The sequence below is a fragment of the Cydia fagiglandana genome, chromosome 26 (genome assembly GCF_963556715.1).
Source record: "Cydia fagiglandana chromosome 26, ilCydFagi1.1, whole genome shotgun sequence".
Lineage (NCBI taxonomy): Eukaryota > Metazoa > Arthropoda > Insecta > Lepidoptera > Tortricidae > Cydia > Cydia fagiglandana.
Window position 1 is genome coordinate 4,117,863 of NC_085957.1, and position 17,417 is coordinate 4,135,279.

The 17,417-nt window shown below is 40.8% G+C and overlaps 1 protein-coding gene across 1 annotated transcript; it reads left to right on the forward strand.

Moving 5' to 3' along the window:
- Nucleotides 1–743: 743 nt before the first annotated feature.
- On the forward strand, nucleotides 744–5,120 carry LOC134677598 (zinc finger protein 260-like). Its single transcript, XM_063536071.1, has 3 exons — nucleotides 744–2,713; nucleotides 3,047–3,154; nucleotides 4,174–5,120. The coding sequence occupies exons 1-3, from the start codon at nucleotides 751–753 to the stop codon at nucleotides 4,257–4,259; spliced, it is 2,157 nt and encodes a 718-aa protein (XP_063392141.1). The 5' UTR covers nucleotides 744–750; the 3' UTR covers nucleotides 4,260–5,120.
- Nucleotides 5,121–17,417: the final 12,297 nt, after the last annotated feature.

A 17,417-nucleotide genomic window follows, 5' to 3' on the forward strand; every position in this document is an offset into this window, starting at 1 on the left:
ACCCTAAATAGCCGAAAGGGAAAGTACCATATATTAGAAAGGGACAGCATGATTCGACCCTGAACCGCTGTCAAACTTCGTTTTTGCAGGAAGTTTCCTTTCTGTACGGTAGTACTATTATTTATTCTGTGTCCAGACATCGCAGATTCAAACCCCAACTCGTACCAATGAGTTTTTCGGAACTTATGTACGAAATATTATTTAATGTTTACCAGTAGTAGCGCAGTAGTTTCGGTGAAGTAAAACATCGTGAGGAAACCGGTCTAATCCCAATAAGGGCCTCTGGGTTGGAAGGTCAGATGACAGTCGGTTTCGTACAACTAGTGTCCACGGCAATTCCTGGGATAAGTTGTCAAGCGGACCCCAGGCTCCCATGAGCCGTGGCAAAATGCCGGGACAACGCGAGGAAGAACAGATATATATACCATCAAAAACATAAGTGTGAAATGAGAGCCAAGTTCAAAATTAAGAATATGAGTTGTTGTTGTCTTTGCCAGCAAAAGAATTGAGATATATACGGGTGCCAGGTTCTAGATCACATGGGATGTAATTAAAGTTTAGGATCTGCCTCGACTAGTTTAATACGTACAGGCTGTATGATATTTGTCTGTTACTTTTCTGAAATTTAGTTTGTTAGTATAAATCAAGCCAAGACTAATGAGTGAATAATATATTATCTGAAAAACGTGATATATACTCGTATTTAATATAGTAAAATAAATAATTTTTGTTGCAGGGCAAACTCCTCGGATGAAACCAAGGGGTAGACCTGAAATATACCAATGTACCCACTGTGAATATACAACAGCTACACAAATATGGTTCACCAGGCATTTGAGAAAACATACTAATGAGAAACCATACAAGTGTGAACACTGTAGTTATGCTAGCAGCTATAGAGGTAATTTGAAGGTTCATATAAGAAAACACACTGGCGAAAAACCTTACAAATGTGAGCTATGTAGTTATGCTAGCAGCCATAAAAGTCAGTTGAAGGCTCATCTAAAAATACACACTGGTGAAAAACCTTACAAATGTGCCCTGTGTAGTTATGCTAGCAGCACTAAAGGTAATTTGCAAGTTCATCTAAGAAAACACACTGGTGAAAAACCTTACAAATGTGAGCTATGTAGTTATGCTAGCAGCCATATAAGTTATTTGAAAGTTCATCTAAGAACACACACTGGCGACAAGCCTTACAAATGCGAGCACTGTAGTTATACTAGCAGCGATAGTGGTAATTTGAAGGTTCATGTAAGAAAACACACTGGCGTAAAACCTTACAAGTGCAAGTACTGTAGTTATGCATGTGTAAAAAAAGCAATATTGAATGTTCATGTAAGAACACACACTGGCGACAAGCCTTACAAATGCCACCAGTGTAGTTATGCTAGCAGTCATAAAAGTTGTTTGAAGGTTCATCTAAGAAAACACACTGGTGAAAAACCTTACAAATGTGAACTATGTAGTTATGCTAGCAGCCATAAAAGTCAATTGAAGCTTCATATAAAAAGACACACTGGCGACAAGCCTTACAAATGTGATCATTGTAGTTATGCTAGCAGTCTTAAAAAGTGTTTGAAGGCTCATCTAAAAAGACACATTGGCCAGAAGCCTCACAAATGCCACCAGTGTAGTTATGCTAGCAGCAATAAATCTAATTTGCAAGTTCATCTAAGAAAACACACTGGTGAAAAACCTTACAAATGTGAGCTATGTAGTTATGCTAGCAGCCATATAAGTCATTTGAAGGCTCATCTAAAAACACACACTGGTGAAAAACCTTACAAATGTGAGCAGTGTAGTTATGCTAGCATCCAGAAAGGTCAATTGAAAGTTCATCTAAGAACACACACTGGCGACAAGCCTTACAAATGCCACCAGTGTAGTTATGCTAGCAGTTATAAAAGTGATTTGAAGGTTCATCTAAAAAGACACACTGGTGAAAAACTTTACAAATGTGAGCAGTGTAGTTATGCTAGCATCCAGAAAGGTCAATTGAAAGTTCATCTAAAAACACACACTGATGAAAAACCTTACAAATGCCACCAGTGTAGTTATGCTAGCAGCCATAAAAGTCATTTGAAGGCTCATCTAAAAAGACACACTGGTGAAAAACTTTACAAATGTGAGCAGTGTAGTTTTGCTAGTACCCACAAAGGAAATTTGAATGCTCATGTAAGAACACACACTGGTCACAAGCCTTACAAATGTGAACAGTGTAGTTATGCTAGCCGTACTAAAGGTTCTTTGAAGGTTCATCTAAGTAGAATCCATTTAAAGAAACACACTGGAGAGAAACAATACAAATGTGGCCACTGCAGCTATGCTAGTGATGACAGAGATGTTGTACGAAAACATGAAATTATACACGATGATGAAAAGCATCACACTGGAGAGAAACAATACAAATGTGGTCACTGCAGCTATGCTAGTGATGACAAAGATGCTGTACGAAAACATGAAATTATACACGATGATGAAAAGCGTCACACTGGCGAAAAACAATACAAATGTGGTCACTGCAGCTATGCTAGTGATGACAAAGATGCTGTACGAAAACATGAAATTATACACGATGATGAAAAGCGTCACAAATGTGGCCAGTGTAATTATGCTACCATTTATAAAATAAATTTACAGAACCATAAATGCACACATCCTGTTGAGATACTTCACAAGAGACGCACAGATCTCGAAGGGCAGCACAAAGGTGAGAAGACTATTTATTTATTTTAACTTTATTGCACAAAAGAAAACTTATCGTACATAAGGCGGACTTAATGCCAAAAGCAATCTCTACCAGTCAACCTTAGGCAAAGCAGAGAGACTATAGAAGGTATAATCGTATGTCTTGGCATCCTGCAGCTGTAAACTTATACCAAGTGTTTGTTTGAATAAAGAATATGTACGATGTATATTTGATATTGTTATTGTATAGATTTACATACCATCTCAATTATTTTGACAAGTATGAGCCAAGTCCGACTGCGGACAACAGAAAGTGATATAAACTCATACAAAAATATCACCTTTTTGTGAATAGAGTTAAAGTATGGTGGAGCAGCGGCCAGCAGCAGGCGGCCCTCGCTCGCCGCGCACGGCGACGCGCGTGACGCCGCGCACGACCACACTTACAGCGCCGCTCCTCCAGGTTAGTGACGCTGCTCTTCCAGGCTAGTGACGCCGCGCACGACCACACTTACAGCGCCGCTCCTCCTGGTTAGTGACGCCGCTCTTCCAGGCTAGTGACGCCGCGCACGACCATACTTACGCGCGGCTACTGTCCGCGCCGGCGTCGGGGCCCAGCACCACTCCTCCAGGTTAGTGACGCCGCTCTTCCAGGCTAGTGACGCCGCGCACGACCATACTTACGCGCGGCTATTGTCCGCGCCGGCGTCGGGGCCCAGCGCCGCTCCTCCAGGTTAGTGACGCCGCTCTTCCAGGCTAGTGACGCCGCGCACGACCATACTTACGCCCGGCTACTGTCCGCGCCGGCGTCGGGGCCCAGCGCCGCTCCTCCAGGTTAGTGACGCCGCTCCTCCAGGCTAGTGACGCCGCGCACGACCATACTTACGCCCGGCTACTGTCCGCGCCGGCGTCGGGGCCCAGCGCCGCTCCTCCAGGTTAGTGATGCCGCTCCTCCAGGTTAGTGACGCCGCTCTTCCAGGCTAGTGACGCCGCGCACGACCACATTTACGCGCAGCTACAGTTCACGCCGGCGCCGGGGCCCAGTGCCGGTCCTCCAGGTTAGTGTCGCCGCTCCTCCAGGCTAGTGACGCCGCTCACGATAAATTATCACCATATGTACTGTAAAACAACTTTACATTTCTTGTTTTCGAATTTCAATATTAAAATTTCAAAATCGTCTTTATTCAAGTATAACTAACAATATATCATCTTAAGCAAATTAGCATAGCATTTTATGACTATCATTCTTTAAACTTATACAATTATTATAGGTACACAATACAAATCAAATTTAATAATAAGAATTTCAAAATAAGATCGTTATACATTAAAATAAAATAGTATAAAAAATACTAGACTAGAATCTTTCAGAAATAATTCTAATAGTCAAAAAAACGCAGTGTATTAATATACTGGTTGCAGTGCAGGTAGTCAAAACACTACTGGAAACGTGCAAGTACTAACAGGTAGTGTTGTTCTCAGGCCTCGAGAGCGGCCTCGACGTGTCGGAGGCGGAGACCAAGAGAAAGACAGACGAAGAAACGACCGCATCGTTATACACCGGATAGGTCTTGATGCCATCACGATAATAGTAGAATAAGGTCTATCTTTAGAAAAACGCAGCCATAGTTACACTGACCTATTTATTATTACACTGTAGGTTTTGTAATGTTTTAGGAACGATCAAAGAATTTAATTTCCTCCCCATTTTCTACATTGTCACAGTGACAATAGTATGAGGTCTCTAGCGACTTTCATATTGATTGTCACTGTGACAAGGTACGAAAGCGTCGGTAATTTAATTCTTTCACTGTTCCTTGTCTACATACTACAAGTTGCCTCCAGAAACTCGCGAACTAAATTGACATGAGTTTGACAAATAAAATGATACCAGGAATAGCAAAGAAAAAATAGTCACGGGTATATGTCGATAAATTGATATCGATAAATAAGATGCACTTACTACCCATGTGATAATTATAAAGGGGTCACAAACGATTTCGATTTGTATGAATATGACGAGAAAAGTGGTTGATTCGATTGTAAGATTGTGACGTTACCAATCAAATCAGGAGGTGCGGATGTGAAACTGACAAATTTAAATGTTAAGACGAAACAGGAGCTGAGTTTCAAGTATTTTAGGTAAATATACCCATCTCGCTAACGGAAGCGGCTCCTAAAACTAAGTGCGATAAGGACAAGGCGAAAAATCCTGCGTTTAAATCTCGAAAATCGAGGTTTCGTACTCGACTGTTTCCTCCTCCAAACCGTAACTAATCGTAACCAAATTTGGAAATCTAAATGATTATGAAATTATCTGCGCCGGACCGTTTTGCTTTTTTGGCTAATTGATATCCCACCAAAAACATAAATGTAAAAAAGGAGAGCCAAGTTCAATACAAAAATTATGCTTGGCTGTGGGGCTCGCCGCAAAAAGAATGGAGATCTAAATGAGTGCCACTGCCAAGTTCTATGCAAAATCCAAATATGTATTTATAGGAACAAAATAACATTATAAACAAGTATTAAACTCTATTTCTTTGCTTTATTGGATACCTATAACAATTGCTGTTATTTAAAAAAATGTGAGATCTTAAAGTAGGTTAGATTTGACTTGGCCAGTTTTCATTATATCAATCATTTTATATATATTGTAATTCTGATAAAACCTGGCCAAGCCAAATCTAACCTACTTTAAGATCTCACATTTTTTTAAATAACAGCAATTGTTATAGGTATCCAATAAAGCAAAGAAATAGAGTTTAATACTTGTTTATAATGTTATTTTGTTCCTATAAATACATATTTGGATTTTGCATAGAACTTGGCAGTGGCACTCATTTAGATCTCCATTCTTTTTGCGGCGAGCCCCACAGCCAAGCATAATTTTTGTATTGAACTTGGCTCTCCTTTTTTACATTTATGTTTTTGGTGGGATATCAATACTTTTTGTAAAGAAAACTAGGCAGGTATTGAGATTTAATGTTTTTTCTTGTGTTTCCGCTGTATGGTTTTTACTTCTGTTCTTTGTATAATTATGTGGTGCCGCGCGCCGCCGACGACACACCGTTGGCCGGTTGTTTAGAGCGTATTACAAGTTTTTTGTATGGGGACACCACTTATTTTTTGACTAAACTTTATTTTAATATAGCAAATATAATGATACATATATTGGGGTAGTTTCAAATATCTGCTTGTAACGGTTCCAACGCTACAATATTTTTTATTTTTTGTATGGGGACCCCCCCCCCCTATTTTTTAACTTTTTTTATTTTTAGATTTTTTCCTACGCTTACACACAATAACCGAGCTGGATTCCAAATTTCATCCTTCTAGGTCATCTGGAAGTAGGTTAGGTTTAGGTACTTATATGTCAGTCCCAATAAAAAATGTTTTTTTTGTATGGGGACCCCCCCTATTTTTAAACTTTATTTTATTTCTAGATTTTTTCCTACGCTTACACACAATAACCGAGCTGGATTCCAAATTTCATCCTTCTAGGTCATCTGGAAGTAGGTTAGATTTAGGTACTTATATGTCAGTCCCAATAAAAAATGGTTTTTTTGTATGGGGACCCCCCCTATTTTTAAACTTTATTTTATTTTTAGATTTTTTCCTACGGTTACATACAATAACCGAGCTGGATTCCAAATTTCATCCTTCTAGGTCATCTGGAAGTAGGTTAGGTTTAGGTACTTATATGTCAGTCCCAATAAAAAGTGTTTTTTTTGTATGGGGACCCCCCCTATTTTTTAACTTTATTTTATTTTTAGATTTTTTCCTACGGTTACACACAATAACCAAGCTGGATTCCAAATTTCATCCTTCTAGGTCATCTGGAAGTAGGTTAGGTTTAGGTACTATAAGTCATAAGTCAGTCTTAAAATTTACGACTTTTTGACCTTCATACCTTTATAACCGTTTGAGCTAGCTTCATGAAATTTGGGCTTCTAGATATCCTTATGGATATAATTAAACACACGTAGTTTTATGTGTTTACGTCAAAGATGTTTTGAGTTATAGAAGGGTCAAAAGTGGCACCAAGTGGTTCGTGTAATATTACACTCGGCGCTGGCTAGCCAGTTCCTTTGCTTGAACTTGGCTTGACACGCTGCCGCGTGTCTAGATCAGTTTTGAATACTACGCCTCTCATTGTGGCATAGTCAATGAGGCCATTTTGGCCATTTTTGAAAGGTTCTAGCGCCTTAAAAAACAAAAATATCAAAAAAAGGAAAACGATCCGACACAGATATTGACAATTGAAAAAAATCATTGCTTTAGCATCAAAACCCACGGAGGAAACAGTCGTGTACGTTTGTATGGCGATATGAGCACTCTTGTTGGCTCTTAATATGCAGGTTTGGGGGCAAGTTGTTTATATCAAGAGCGCGCGGTTGTCGCCATAAACCTAAAATTGGTGATTTAATTTTATACAATGTGGCCGGTAGATGAGATTGATCGATAATTAAAGTTAGACCAAATAAAGTCTGCAGTGATTTTGGTAGCCCACGCAGTGCAACTGATTTTGACGTTTAAAATAATACTTGCACTGCGTGGGCTATTAAAATCGCTGCAGACATTATTTGGTCTAACTGTATTTAAATTCTGACCGAACTGTCAACTTGAATGTCCAGTTTAGGGACTGGTCTTCTTTACAATCACCAATCACCGAGACGATTTAATTTTTACGTCCACACCACACAAAATAAATGAGAAATCTTATCTTATTTCCCCGTCTGGGTCGGCCTTATTTGTATTTTGAGCCAAAATCACTGTTTCTATGTTACAACTTGTTACTCTAAATGTAAGTTTTCCTAACAAATATAATAAAATATTTATTAAATTACCTACAATATGTTTATCCAATATCCTTGTATCTACTATAGTCTATACAATTGCACAATTTTCCAAATACCAAGTAACATTTGTAAAATAATTTAAATTACTTAAAGATTCATTTTAACTGACCGCGCAACAGTAGCGCCGCTATCGGTGAATTCTCGCGATATTCTCTAATTCAAACTTTTTTTGAAAATATCGATGTGAACAGCACTGGCCAAACTGTGGTATCATTTGTGCACATTGACCTGTCAATTTAGTTCGCGAGATTCTGGAGGCAACCTTAGGCTTACAGATGGCATATTGGTGGAAAATAATAAATAAATAAATATTATTATTATAGGGACATTCTTACACAAATTGACTAAGCCCCACGGTAAGCTCAAGAAAGCTTGTGTTGTGGGTACTCAGACAACGATATATATAATATACAAATACATAGAAAACATCCATGACTCAGGATTCTCAGGAACAAATATCTGTGCTCATCGCATAAATAAATGCCAAATACCTAAATAAAATAGTTAAGTATTGTGTTATTTGTTCTAAATTTATTTTACCTGTAGCCTATTGACTTGTTAATAAAACATTAAGTGAAATTTAGAACTGTTAAGTTTTACTCTTTATTTCTAGATGTAATATTATTTCTACGACTATTCGCCAACAAACTGCAGTTTGACAAAATATTGTATACCTAGTCTTAAGTGTATTTAAAAAAAACACGTTATGCACGTGTTTTTCCTTCCGAGTGAAATAAAACTATAACCCTAATAAATAGTATACATTTTATTTACTGACTTTATGTTCGTAGCAGTATGCCGGCTACATACGTAACGATAAATCGTTGCGATAAAACTGTGCAGTCCGACTGTGCAGATAAATCGAACCGTGTGTATGACAAATCGTTACGATAAATCGTTGATCGGTGGCAGTTGCAAATTATATCAGAAAAATCGTTGTCGAAGCGAACTGCACAGCTTTATCGTTGCGTGTGGATGCATGGCGATCGGTCATTTCGGCAGTACTTCACGTAGCTTGCTTGTGTGCGCACGTTCGTTCCTCAAGTAAATAATGAAAAATGTAATGAAAAATATAAAAATGAATCCATATTTCTCTTGGTCACGTCATCACGCGTGAACGGCTGGACCAATTTCGCTAATTCTTTTTGTCTTAAAGTTGGTCAAGCAAAAAATAAATAAATTTAAATTTAAACTGTTTATTTCAGTAAAATATGCACATCATATAATATCAAGCTTAACTACTAATCTTAACTTTAAAAGATTTTTTGAGTTAAGGAGTCTTATTTTAAATATTTATATATAATTAATATTTTTTATAGGTACATAATAGCATAATAGGTCATATAATTCGGTGATTTCGGTATACTGCCCTCTTATTTTAATTAGGTATTTTTTAATAATATTTCTTGCTGGACGAATAGACACGTCCGTCCTTCTATAAGTTTTAGTAATTCCTTTGAAAATCTATTCAAGATGCTCGGTAACGCTACGTCTTACGTAGGCGAACAACGCGCGAACGCGGCGCGGCGCCTGACATTCGCGCGCAAATCGCGCCGCACCGCGTTCGCAACGAGATCGCTTACGTAGGACACTTCTATGGGCATCAAAGGATTGATTTCGCCGCGCCGCGTTCGCGCGTTGTTCGCCTACGTAAGACGTAGCGTAAGATGCAGTTCCACACTCTCTGCCTGTATACATTGTCATATATTGTTTGGTTATTGTCAGGAGAAGTTTCTTATGACAGAAAAAAATAAGAAAGTTGCGCGGAACATTAGAAAATTTAAGAAAACTAAACTTCCATATTAACTTTGATGACATGGATAACATGTTTCTTGCGTGAGCTTCTGCGGAGAACTGACGACCGACGCCGATATCGGAGGCGTGTGGAGGCACTAGGAACGTTCGATTTATCGCACAGTCGGACTGCACAGTTTTATCGCAACGATTTATCGTTACGTATGTAGCCGGCAGTACTCCTTGCATGTGGTTTTCTTAGAGTTAGACCAAGAGAAGTCTGCAACGATTTTGATAGCACATGCAACGCAGTCACAGAATAAATAATAGAACTACGCAGTGCATTTAATAGAAGTTTAGCCCGCTCCACACTCGTGCGCGAATCGCGGCGCGAAGCCGCGAACGCGAGTCTGGAGTCGATTTCGCATATCAGCGAACTAGACTCCACACTCGCGTTCGCGGCTTCGCCCGCGATTCACGCGCATAGTCTGGAGGGCGCTTTAGAGTTAGACCAAGAGAAGTCTGCAACGATTTTGATAGCACATGCAACGCAGTCACAGAATAAATAATAGAACTACGCAGTGCATTTAATAGAAGTTTAGCCCGCTCCACACTCGTGCGCGAATCGCGGCGCGAAGCCGCGAACGCGAGTCTGGAGTCGATTTCGCATATCAGGGAACTAGACTCCACACTCGCGTTCGCGGCTTCGCCCGCGATTCACGCGCATAGTCTGGAGGGCGCTTTTGACGTTAAAAATAATACTTACACTGCGGGTGCTATCAAATTCGTTGCAGACTTGTCATGGTCTAACCTTGCACTGCGTGTGCTTTCGAAATCGTGTTGCAGACATATCTCGGTCTGTCTATACACATACAGTTCAACACAAGCCCGCTCTACATACACTCGTACGCGAATCGCGGCGCGAAGCCGCGAACGCTAGTGTGGACTCGAGATCGCAGACCTGCGAAATCAAGTATAAGTATAGTAGGTATATATAAATAAACTTTCTCTTAAGCCCCCATTCGCACGAGAGCTTTTTCAACGCGCGTTAAAAAAGCGCTTGAATCTGTCCGCACTCTAAATTCGATTTAACGACCAAGGCTGTAAGTCGAAAATCTAACAACGCGTGATAAAAAGCGCCATCGCTGTCGTGTGAATAAATACACATGTCGTTGCTTATCATGAACAGTGGTACAACTAAAAATGAAATGCTATTGCATTTATATAATATTCTATCTTTTACTGGTAAGATTTAAAGTCGAATGGCATTTCATTTTGTTTTGTGTCACTATTCATGATAAGCGTCGATGTATCTATTTGTGTCATTCAAACGCTTTTTTAACGCGCGTTGTAAAAGCGCCCGTGGGAATTAGGGCTAAATGTCTCTTAAGCCTCCTCCACACTCGTGCGCGAATCGCGGCGCGAACATAGACTTACAATATATAGAGACGGGGTCTCAGCGAACTGTCACTGTTGCCACTTTTGTTTAGTGTACGATTAACAGTTTAACACCACCTTGCTGTAGCCATGTCGATGAAGTCATATCGATAAACTATCGACATTTCTTACAATTTTAATTTTACTTCCTTCCTGTCACACTTACGTACGAATTTACAAGCGCGATAAAGACGCAACACGTCGAACGTGGCTCGCGGTAGGCCCTCAGATCACAATTTTATCGTCACGCCCCAGCAGTGAACCAAGGGAAAGTTCAGATATTTAATTAAAATACATAAAATACCTACTAAGATATGTGTTCCGCAATAATTGAAATATTTTATTATATTCTAATATATTTATTATTCATTAGCATTTCAATTATGTATATGTTTAACGAAGGTATTGAAGCTTCAATTAATAGCTATTTCGTTCCACTGTGTAGCGTTTATCGATATATAAAACGATTAAAATCGACTTTTCACATCCCTAAAGGAGCACACATACACGTTTATACGCACACATACACAGCCTGGATGCATCAAAAAAGGCAACACTTGATTTGAAGTTCACCTTGTTAACAGTATGGTTGTCCTTTTTTGACAAATGGCACTTTAAAAGAGCGAGGAGAGAGAAATGATACTAGTTGCTGCGCCGTCAAAGAGAACAGAAAAGGTAGGGGCCTTGGGCGCGAAGCCGCGAACGCGAGTGTGGCGTCGATTTTCGCAGACAGCGAAATCGACTCCACACTCGCGTTCGCGGCTTCGCCCGCGATTCACGCGCATAGTCTGGAGGGGGCTTTAAAATGGTAACACACTCGCACTGCACCGCGACCTTGGTGCGTCGCACAAAACACATATCTCTTATAACAAACAGATATCTCTTTCTCGCTCTCACTTATAGGTCGCGGTACGGTGCGATAGTGTGTTACTACTTTTATAGGAATCGCAATAAAGCGGTATCCAGACGAGACTGATCAAATGGGTCGATTTGATGGGAAATGAAATTGGCATCTATCTCCAATTTTAGATTTATGGTGATATTAAAGCCGTCTTAATTGAAAAAATGCCCCAGAACGAAAATACTGGCCTCACAAATTGGTATTCGGTGAGCCAAATTGGCGTTTGCGTCCGAACGTCTTGATTCGATCGGGCAATTTAATCAGATTGGAATAAAAATTGGCTAGTCTCGAGATGCCTTAAGCCCTTTCTCTCAAATATCAAGCCCCCTCCAGACTATGCGCGTGAATCGCGGGCGAAGCCGCGAACGCGAGTGTGGAGTCGATTTCGCTGTCTGCGAAAATCGACGCCACACTCACGTTCGCGGCTTCGCGCCGCGATTCGCGCACGAGTGTGGAGGAGGCTTCAGACCGTGTCAGGCACGTGTCAGGCCTAGCTTTGATGACAACACTATTGGCAGTTTGTAAATAAAAATAAATAATTAAGCATCTCATAAAGTTTATCTCTAATGTATCTTTTAGATTCATATCACATTGCATTATGTTGATATTAGTTATAAGCTGAGCCTGCTGAGCAATGTAATCTTTGATTGTAATTACTTTTGTGTTTTATTTTTGACAAAGATTTTGGAGCTGATGGACAAGTTGCCAATGCACGAAATAAAAAAAAAATCGAGATGTCAAATTTGACAACGACAAATGACAACTAAAAAATATGTAAAAAATGCTAAAAAAATCGAATTTTGTTGCAGCGTGCGGCCTGCGTAAGCTGTTGAATACTTATAGTGTTGAATAAATTTTGGATGGATTTGAAACAATATCCTCTTCGAACAAAGGTCCTACATTTACTTTACGTTTACGTTAAAAACGAAGTGTTAATAGTTACTATATTATTATACTCTTTGGCTAAGTAATAGTTGACGATGGAGTCGTCTGCTGTCGTCGGTGAGAGTGTCTGCGTGAAGGCTGAGCCCTGTGAGGATGTGTGTGTAAAAGCAGAGACCACGTTCGAGGGAGTGTCTGTGAAAGTTGAGCCTTTGGACGATGTGTGTGTAAAAGACGAGTCGGCTGGCGTGAGCGCGGCGGAGGCGCTGTACACCGATCACGTCAAGACATGAGCTCGTGCTCGGCCCCGTGCTGGTGGAGCGGCGCGGCGTGCGACCACCAACAGGTCAGTTCTGGGTTCTACCTCTAAGGCAGCGGTCGGCAACCTTTTAGCAGCCAAGGGCCACATAGTAGTTAACGAAATTGACGCGGGCCGCACTTCGAAAAAATCTATACAGCTACGTTTAAACTCACACTACTTTTTGCGGTGATAACTTTTTTCACACACAGATTTGGGACTATCTGCCATAGTAAAAGTAGTAGAACTTAGAATAAGCTATCCAGTGACATATTGCTTGTCCTTATTGGTCATATAGGCCAATCTGCCCATCCTCCTTTGAATATAAACCTTCATTGCTACTCAAATATGGTCTTATTTGCATCCTTAATAGCTAAACAATTTATTTATGAACATAAAAATGATATTTTGCAAGTCGAAATGTATTATTTACCAATCCGTCAAGTGGACGGAAACTGACACCGGACGGAAAACTGACGCAATTACCCTTAATTATAGGCTGATTTAAAAAGAGGAAGTTAAACAGTCTTTCCTTCAAAATATAGGATGAACGAAAAAATGAAGATTGTGAATGCAATTAATAGGAATCAGTTTCACATATGAATAGATTGCTGACACCGAGACAAATCAAAAATTTAAAATCAAAATTCAATGTGTGGTACTTAGATGACGGAACCCTAGGAGGCGACGTGAATACTGTGCTCTCTGATTTGTCGTTTATTAAGAGTAGTTTCGAAAATATTGGTTTAGAACTGAACTTCAGTAAATGCAAACTCTTTATTCAAAAATCTTCTTGTACTTTGACCGACTTACAACCCAAATTTGATGATCTGACTCCCAATATTAAATCAGTAGACAAGTATTCTCTTTGCCTCCTGGGTTCTCCTATATTTGAAGAATCTTATCCCGATTATATTTCTAACTCCATAACTAAATTCAAAAGTCACACGGATCGCTTACTCGAAATTAGCCCTCATTATGCTCTTGTGATTCTTAAATTCTGCCTTTTTGTCCCTAAATTTACTTATGTGCTCCATTGTTGTACTTTTTGAAACATCCAAATTTATTGTTGCCTGTAGATGATTTGATCAAAACTAGTTTAGAGACGATTCTAAACATTCAACCAAGTGAGCCTTCCTGGTCTCAAGCGTCCCTCCCTATTCGGTTTTGAGGTTTAGGAATTCGCAAAATTTCCAGTGTGGCTTCCCCAGCCTTTTTGGCGTCCACTCATAGCACGTCTGGTCTCATAGGCAATATCTTAAGGGCTTTGCCCACAAACTGTGAGATCGCGGGCTTTGAGGGCGCCAAAAATGCTTTTAAAATTGCTTGCTCAGGCAAACAATTTCCAGACAACCCAAATTCACAAAGGAGTTGGGATAAGGTTTACTGTGATTTAACCTACAATACTCTCCTAAACAACTGTACAGACCGCGCGAGGCTTTTGGCGGTCGGAACCCGGGAAGCCGGTTACTGGCTAACATGCCCATCCTTCGCCCATTACTAGTACTTTCTTGGATCCGGCCTCCCTTAGACTGGCGACTGGTTTGCGACTCGGGGTTTCGGTGTGTACGCCACACATATGCTCTTGTGGCACAGACGTGGACCGACTGGGACACCACAGATTATCTTGTCAAAAAAGTGCAGGCCGTTTTTCGAGACACGCGTCGCTTAATGACATAATCCGTCGGTCTCTTGCCACCATCAATGTGCCTGCTCTTCTTGAGCCGAATGGCATAATCAGAGATGACGGCAAGAGGCCCGACGGGGTGTCTTTGGTTCCTTGGAGCTTGGGACGGATGCTGGTGTGGGATGCTACCTGTGTAGATACGCTGGCACCGTCCCACCTCCAACGGACTACTGTAAAAGCGGGCGGGGCGGCGGAAAGCGCCGAAATTCTAAAACGTAACAAATATAAGAGCCTCGGTAGAGAGTACCATTTTGTACCATTTGGAGTTGAAACTCTAGGTCCATGGGGTCCCAGTGCGCATAAGTTGTTCGCAGAAATCGCGTAGCGTCTGGTTGACGTAACTGGTGACCGAAGAGCTGGCGGCTACCTCGCACAACGTATCAGTATTGCGATACAGCGGGGAAATGCCGCCAGCATCCTTGGTACAATGCCTCAGGGGCCTATTTTAGTTTTAAGCTAGTTATTAATTTCGTTTAGTTGTACCACTGTATATATATTGTATATAAATAAATGATTATACTTTAGACAAACTCATATCACCTAAAAGTTAAATATAAAACTTTTAGGTGATATGAGTTTGTCTCGGTGTAACCTTCGTAAGAGAGGATGAACTGAAACTATACGAGTATATGCATATGGATTGTAAATATGTATTTACTGTATAAAAATAAACAAGAGTAAATGTTGTTTTAATCTGAGGGTAGTCTCAGCCAGGGCCGTCTTGAACTATGCTGGGGCCCTTGGGCGCATAACAACTTGGGGCCCTTTTGGAAAGTAAAGAAAGCGAATTAAGGTGCGTCTCGATATTGCCCGGCGGCCGCGCGAGCAATGTTCGACCGCGGCACACCTGTATTATGGCGCGCGCGCCAATTTCGACACCATCTAGAACTTATGCGCGGCGGCCGCGCGCGGCAGGCGATCCGACGATCGACCACATTATATCACAAAAATTTATTATTCAGGACGAAGAATAGCCAAATAAAAAAATGATCTGTTGCGATAATCAGTACATTTACTGTTCCATAGAAACTGTTTAGTGCCGTATAATTTAATTAAAGTACGACACTTTTCATTATCCATGTATGCTACCGCGCGAGCCAACTGAAATATATACACACCCGTCCCAACTGCGCGCGAACATTCCTTTGCCGCGCGTCGAAACACCGACAATGAATGGTTCGTCGCCCGGCGTTGGCGCGCGGGGCGGCCCGGTATCCATTGCGCGCGCCAATGTTCGATAGCCTGCCGTGCGATATGGAGACGGGGCTTTAAACTAACATTTTACTATTATGATCTTCTATTTATTATGGGTAATCAAATATAGTGTTAGTGTCTGTCCTTCGGGGCCCCCTGAGGATGGGGGCCCTGGGCACAGGCCCTGTGTGCCCTTATGGTGGAGACGGTATTGGTTTCAGCATTCAATCTGGGGACAGAAGTGAAGCAGTCATGTGAGACTGTCCCCGGGAGGCCCCTTCTGAGGGACTGCAGTGTGAGGCTGGAGCGTCTCGTTGTGGACACCCTGCGCACTACTCGGAGCACAGACCGGGCCGGCCGGAGACAAGGTAGTAAAGCTGCTGTAGACTGGGGATACAGGAACACCACTGTTGGGAATAATAGAAACTATCACGGTAAATGATTGACGATGATGATGAAATGATTTATTAGTAGTGTGCTTTTGTACTCTTTTCCCTAATTGATGTTTTGAATATTAAAGATAAAGATAAAAAATAGTTTATTCAAGTAGGCCTAGCGGTAAGAGCGTGCAACTTGCAATCCAGACCAGGGGTTCGCACCCTGACTTCGGTCAAACTCGGCTCCGCTCGGCTCAGCATTGCTCCGAGCAATTATTAGGGTTGGCACCACTTGACTTCCTTTTGCGTGCACGACCACAGATAAGATAATCACTTGATTTTTGACAACCCTAAATAGCCGAAAGGGAAAGTACCATATATTAGAAAGGGACAGCATGATTCGACCCTGAACCGCTGTCAAACTTCGTTTTTGTAGGAAGTTTCCTTTCTGTACGGTAGTACTATTATTTATTGTGTCCAGACATCGCAGATTCAATCCCCAACTCGTACCAATGAGTTTTTCGGAACTTATGTACGAAATATTATTTAATGTTTACCAGTAGTAGCACAGTAGTTTCGGTGAAGTAAAACATCGTGAGGAAACCGGTCTAATCCAAATAAGGGCCTCTGGGTTGGAAGGTCAGATGACAGTCGGTTTCGTACAACTAGTGTCCACGGCAATTCCTGGGATAAGTTGTCAAGCGGACCCCAGGCTCCCATGAGCCGTGGCAAAATGCCGGGACAACGCGAGGAAGAAGAGATATATATACCATCAAAAACATAAGTGTGAAATGAGAGCCAAGTTCAAAATTAAGAATATGAGTTGTTGTTGACTATGCCGGCAAAAGAATTGAGATATATACGGGTGCCAGGTTCTAGATCACATGGGATGTAATTAAAGTTTAGGATCTGACTTGACTAGTTTAATACGTACAGGCTGTATGATATTTGTCTGTTACTTTTCTGAAATTTAGTTTGTTAGTATAAATCAAGCCAAGACTAATGAGTGTATAATATATTATATGAAAAACGTGATACATACTCGTATTTAATATAGTAAAATAACTAATTTTTGTTGCAGGGCAAACTCCTCGGATGAAACCAAGGGGTAGACCTGAAATATACCAATGTACCCACTGTGAATATACAACAGCTACACAAATATGGTTCATCAGGCATTTGAAAAAACATACTAATGCGAAATCATACAAGTGTGAACACTGTAGTTATGCTAGCAGCCACAAAGGTAATTTGCAAGTTCATCTAAGAAAACACACTGGTGAAAAACCTTACAAATGTGAGCTATGTAGTTATGCTAGCAGCCATAAAAGTCATTTGAAGGTTCATCTAAAAAGAC